This window comes from Panthera onca, chromosome X, assembly GCF_046562875.1.
Source record: "Panthera onca isolate mPanOnc1 chromosome X, mPanOnc1 haplotype 2, whole genome shotgun sequence".
Lineage (NCBI taxonomy): Eukaryota > Metazoa > Chordata > Mammalia > Carnivora > Felidae > Panthera > Panthera onca.
The window spans coordinates 45,245,661-45,250,984 of record NC_138357.1 but is presented as its reverse complement, the minus strand read 5'-3'; the positions used below and the strand labels follow the sequence as shown (position 1 = coordinate 45,250,984).

The 5,324-nt window shown below is 44.9% G+C and overlaps 1 protein-coding gene across 1 annotated transcript; it reads left to right on the top strand.

Moving 5' to 3' along the window:
- Positions 1–224: 224 nt before the first annotated feature.
- On the top strand, positions 225–1,973 carry TCEAL3 (transcription elongation factor A like 3). Its single transcript, XM_081792724.1, is given in 4 exon segments — positions 225–553; positions 664–733; positions 1,103–1,633; positions 1,635–1,973. Coding segments are annotated over 4 exon segments (654 nt in total). The 5' UTR covers positions 225–530; the 3' UTR covers positions 1,665–1,973.
- Positions 1,974–5,324: the final 3,351 nt, after the last annotated feature.

The window sequence follows — 5,324 nt, the reverse complement described above, 5'->3', positions numbered from 1 at the left end:
AGAACCAGCTCCCTGAGCTGCCCGGGCGGCGGGCGAGGGGCCGGCGGGCTTTGGCGAGCCCGAGGAGGCACAGGGCTGCCCCGGGCCCCGCAGGTCCCTCGGGTCGGTGTGAAGGTGGGTGCTGCCGGCGGCCCCGGGCAGGGGTGGAGGTGGATGGGAGTAGGATCTGGGAGCAGCGCGGGGTGGGGAGGGGTCCGGGAGGTTGGGGAGGAGGGGGACGCGGCGGGGATGTGGGCAGGTGAGGAGGGAGCATCTTGCAGCAGGCTCTGTCGCCTCCTCGACGCCCCTCCTCTGCGCTCTCCATACATTTTTGGACCTGAAATGGGAGGGGGGCGCCCCCGCAGTGCGACAGTGAAATGTAGACAGACATATTCTAGAAATAACCCCCTCTCACACTCTGCACCTAAGTGGAAATATTGACCTCCGCAAAAAGAGGGTGAGGGCGGGCGGCTTGTCTGCAGGGGAGGGGGTCACAGAGACCCAAACAGTTTGGAAAGCATCCTGGTCTGGAGCCTGAGGCCTGGAAAGTAATGGCGGCTGGGATGCGGGGGAGGTAAGTGAGGGAAATGTTGCATGAGGAGGGCCCAGATTCAGGAAAGAAACATCAATTTGCTGAGAGCAAATTGCTGAGACGCCCTGCCCCTGTCTCCTGTCTGTCTGCAGGTCTGTGTGTCTGTCCCCAGCACTCTGCAAGACTAGAAAAATAGGAAGAACCTGTTCAGAATCCCTGCGGGTGAGTGAAAGGAGGGAGGGGCACTGGACAGAAACAGTGAGGGGAGGGTGTAGAAAGCACAGCTTGGGCAGAATTTGAGAGCCCCACTGCCCATCCCCCACCACATATATTGCACACACCCCACCACGCTTTAGGATGGTAGAGAAGATGGTAGGGCCTGCCAAGGAAATGGTTGGCTCTCAAGTGTGGGATGAATTATGGGGTAGAGGGTGGGCAGAAGACACACTTGGAGGGCTGGGCCAGGTCAAAGGAACCCAGCCAAGGGGAAAGATGCCAGTACTATCAGGACCTGCATTCCACCTCCAAGCCCTCAGTCTCCCTTGTCTTTTTTATCTTCTCTTCCCCTTACCACCTCACCACACCCCCCAGTACAGGAAAAGAAGGGGAAATCTCAACATGGAAAAACTCTACAATGAAAATGAAGGAAAGCTGGAAATCGAGGGAACGCCAGAAGATGAAGTAGATACAGAAGATGAAGGAAAATCAGATGAGGAAGAAAAGCTGGAAGTGGAGGGGAAGCCAGGGCATGAGGGGAAGCTCCAGACTGAGGGACAGCCAGATGATGAGGGAAAGCAAGAAAAGCAGGGCAAGTCTGAAAATGAGGGAAAACCACACAGTGAGGGCAAGCCAGAATCCCTGGCAAAGGCTGAGAGTGAGTCGCGGGCTGCCGAAAAGCGCCCAGCTGAAGATTATGTGCCTAGGAAAGCAAAAAGAAAAACGGACAGGGGGACAGACGATTCCCCCAAGGACTATCAGGAGGACTTACAGGAAAGGCACTTGGGCAGTGAGGAGATGATGAGAGAATGTGGAGATGTGTCAAGGGCTCAGGAAGAGCTAAGGAAAAAACAGAAAATGGGTGGTTTTCATTGGATGCAAAGAGATGTACAGGATCCCTTTGCCCCAAGGGGGCAACGGGGTGTCAGGGGAATGAGGGGCGGAGGTAGGGGCCAAAGGGGCTTACACGATATCCCGTATCTTTAATGTCTTTGGCGTTCATTTCTGATTTCTCTAATGAGAATATTGCCGATCCTGCTTTTCCTGGCAGGCATTTGCCAGGCTACGTGCTTTAAACTTAGGCTGATACTTTGCTTTAGGTGTCACTCTTGTTACCAGCAGCCTTTTGATCCAACTACAGTGTTCTCTGTCTTTCATTAGGGGATTTTCACCCATGTGCATGGAAAAGGTGTTCATGGTACACTGTTAAAATAACAATAAAGAAAAAACAGTTTTCAGAACCACATATACAGTATCGGCCCATTTTTGTAAAAATGTAAATGTTTGGGGCGCCTGGGTGGCTCAGTCGGTTAAACATCCGACTTTGGCTCAGTTCATGGGTTTGGGCCCCACATCAGGCTCTGTGCTGACAGCTCAGAGCCTGGAGCCTGCTTCAGATTCTGTGTCTCTCTGCTCCTACCCTGCTTGTGTTCTGTTTCTCTCCCTTTCAAAAAATAAATAAACATTAAAAACTTTTTTAAAAATATATAAATGTTTGCATAATGGCTTTGTGCATAGAGAAAGTTCTGAAATGTGTACGCTAAAAAGTAGGTGATGGTTTTTCCTGCGTGGTAGCCAAAAATAGGTCTCATCTGTACTCAAACATAAGTCCAGTCACCTGACCCCTCCATGCCATTCCTCTGTGAGCGTGCCCATTCCCATGCCTTCCAGAATGTAAAATAAGTAAAACTCATGTTATCTCTGGGATTCATAGCTAGAGAAATCAATCTGGTGGTTATAACAACAGATCCAGTGCTGTAAAAGTCAGTCTTGTCATCTGTGAAATGGGAATAAAACTTAACCTCACAGATTGCTGAGTGGATCAGATGGGATACTGAGTATGTGAGCTATGTTGGGCTGGCACCTTTGCAATAGTAGGACCCTGGACTGCCAGACACTCGGGAGAGGGCTGAAGTTAGGTCTCACCTGTGCCTAGGAACAAGTCCAAGCAGCTGAAAAGAGGGTGCCCCCTTTCTCTGGATATCTGCTGGGCATTCCTGTTCTGCTCTGCCCTGTATCCTCTGCTAACAGCTATTGACATGGAGTCCTCATGATGACAAAGCCCCTCTGATTCCCTATAGTCCCCAAAGGGCCAAAGTACCTACTGGACTGCCATAGGAGTGTGGATAAAACCCCTCTCCCAACTTCAGAGTTGTGCCTGCTCAGATGGTAGTGCCCCACAGCTACTTGGGCCTCCCTGTATTACATAGTTCTGAGCACAGTCATTACCATTTTTAGTTCATTTTATATGTGCTTAGAGTTTTTTTTTTTTTTTTCTCCTCAAAGGACTCGGATATTAGGGGTCCACTCGGGGCCTGTGTCCTGAGACTAATCTATGGAGCACACAATAGATGATGATTTGAACTGAATATTACACTACAGTACCCCAGGTAAACCATGTCTAAACTTACATACACTTTTCTTAGTGTGAGTTTTCTAAAAAGTCTCCAGGCTGGCTAGTTACATAAAATCAAAAGACCTGTCCACACATAATCACAGAGGTTACACAACTGGGTTTCAAGCTGAAAATACCCCTTTCCATTGCAAACCAATTCCAACTGAAAACGGTAATAGTACTCTTAAAAAAATTAAAAACTCTCAATGTTAGGCATTTTCTTTAACCCACCAGTATGTACTTTGATCAAAACACTTTCTTATTCATCCTGATATCCCTTACACTGCCCTTTACACATGCACTTAATAAATTGATTGAATCAGGAGCCCTGAGTTTAAATAGATAATTGTTCATGGATTAGAAGACTCAATAGTGTTAATATGGAAATAAATTCTCTCTAAAACTAATCTGTAAAGTCGATGCCATCCCAATAGAAATCCCAGAAAACTGGGATTCTAAAAGTTATATGGAAAGCGCACAGGACATAAGATAGCCAGAATATTTTGAAAATGAAGAATAAAGTTGGAGGACTCACTGCCTGACTTCAAGACTAACTAAAGCTACAGTAATCAAGACTGTGTAGTACTGGCATAAGGATAGACCTATAGATCAATGGAATAAAACAGACATTCCAGAAATAGATCCACATATATATATAGTCAATTCATTTTTTAACAAGATCCCAAAGTGGGGAGCCTGGGTGGCTCATTCAGTTAAGTGTCCGACTTTGGCTCAGGTCATAATCTTGCAGCTCATGAGTTCGAGCCCTGTGTTGGGCTCTGTGCTAACTGCTCAGAGCCTGGAGCCTGTTTTGAATTCTGTGTCTCCCTCTCTTTCTGCCCCTCCCCCACTCGCACTCTCTCTTAAAAATAAGTAAACTTTAAAAAAATTTTTTTAAAGATCCCAAAGTAATTCGATGGAGAAAAAGATACTTGTCAATAAATGATTCTGGAACAATTAGATGTTGTCTTAGTTCTGGCTGCTATAACAGAAATACTATAGACTGTGTGGCTTAAACAACATTTATTTCTCACAGTTCTGGAATCTGGGAAGTCTAAGATCAAACCACAGGTAATTTGGTGTCTGGTGTGAGGCCTTATTCCTGGTTCATAAAAAGATGTTTTCACACGACATAAGGTGCAAAGGAGATTTCTGGTGTCTTTTTTTAAATGTTTATTTATTTCTAAGAGATAGAGAGAATGAGGAAGATGGAGAGGGAGAGAGAGAGAATCCCAAACAGACTTCGCGCTGTCAGCGTAGAACTCAATGTGGGACTCGAACTCATGAACCCTGAGATCATGACCTGAGCCAAAATCAAGAGTTGGACACTTAACCAACTGAGACACCCAGGCGCCCCTCTGGGGTCTCTTTTATAATGGAACTAACCACATTCATGACAGCTCCACCACATGATCTAAACACTTCCCAGAGGTCCCACCTCCAAACACCATCACATTGGATGTTAGGATTTAACATACAAAGTTTGGGGTTACACAAGTATTCAGTCTGTAGCAGACATCCATATACAAAAAAAAAACCTACTCTTGCCTCATACCATATACAAAATATGAAGTCAGAATGGTTCAAATCAAAATGCAAAACCTAAAATTATTAAAACTTCATTTAAAAATAGGAAAAAATATGGAATAGTCTGTAGCTGCAAAGTAAAATATTGATTATTTAATGTTTTAGTGGTTTAAAGACTTTGAAATTATTTTTCTGCCACTATCTACTTAATACGTTCCAGTTTTTCCTACTAAGAAATAGAAAAAGGAAAATGCTAATGATAAAACATTTAAATGCAGACAATAAGGGGCACCTGGGTGCCTCAGTCAGTTAAGCATCTAACTCTTGATTTCAGCAATGCTCTCTCTCTCCCCTGCTCACCTTCTCTAAATAAATAAATAAATAGATAAACAAACAACAAACAAACAAATAAAATGCAAAGAATGAAATTTAAAATATTGTTAGAGGAGCACCTGGCTGGCTCATTTGGTGGAGCTTTTCAACTCTTGATCTTGGGGTTGTGAGTCCAAGCGTTTGTGAGTTCAAGCCCCATGTTGGGGGTAGAGATTATTTTTAAAATACATAAAATAAAATATTGTCAGAAAAATAGGAATAAAGGGGTAATCTTGGGTTAGGTAAACATTTCATAGGGGCGCTTGAGTGGCTCTGTCAGTTAAGCATTCTGACTCTTGATTT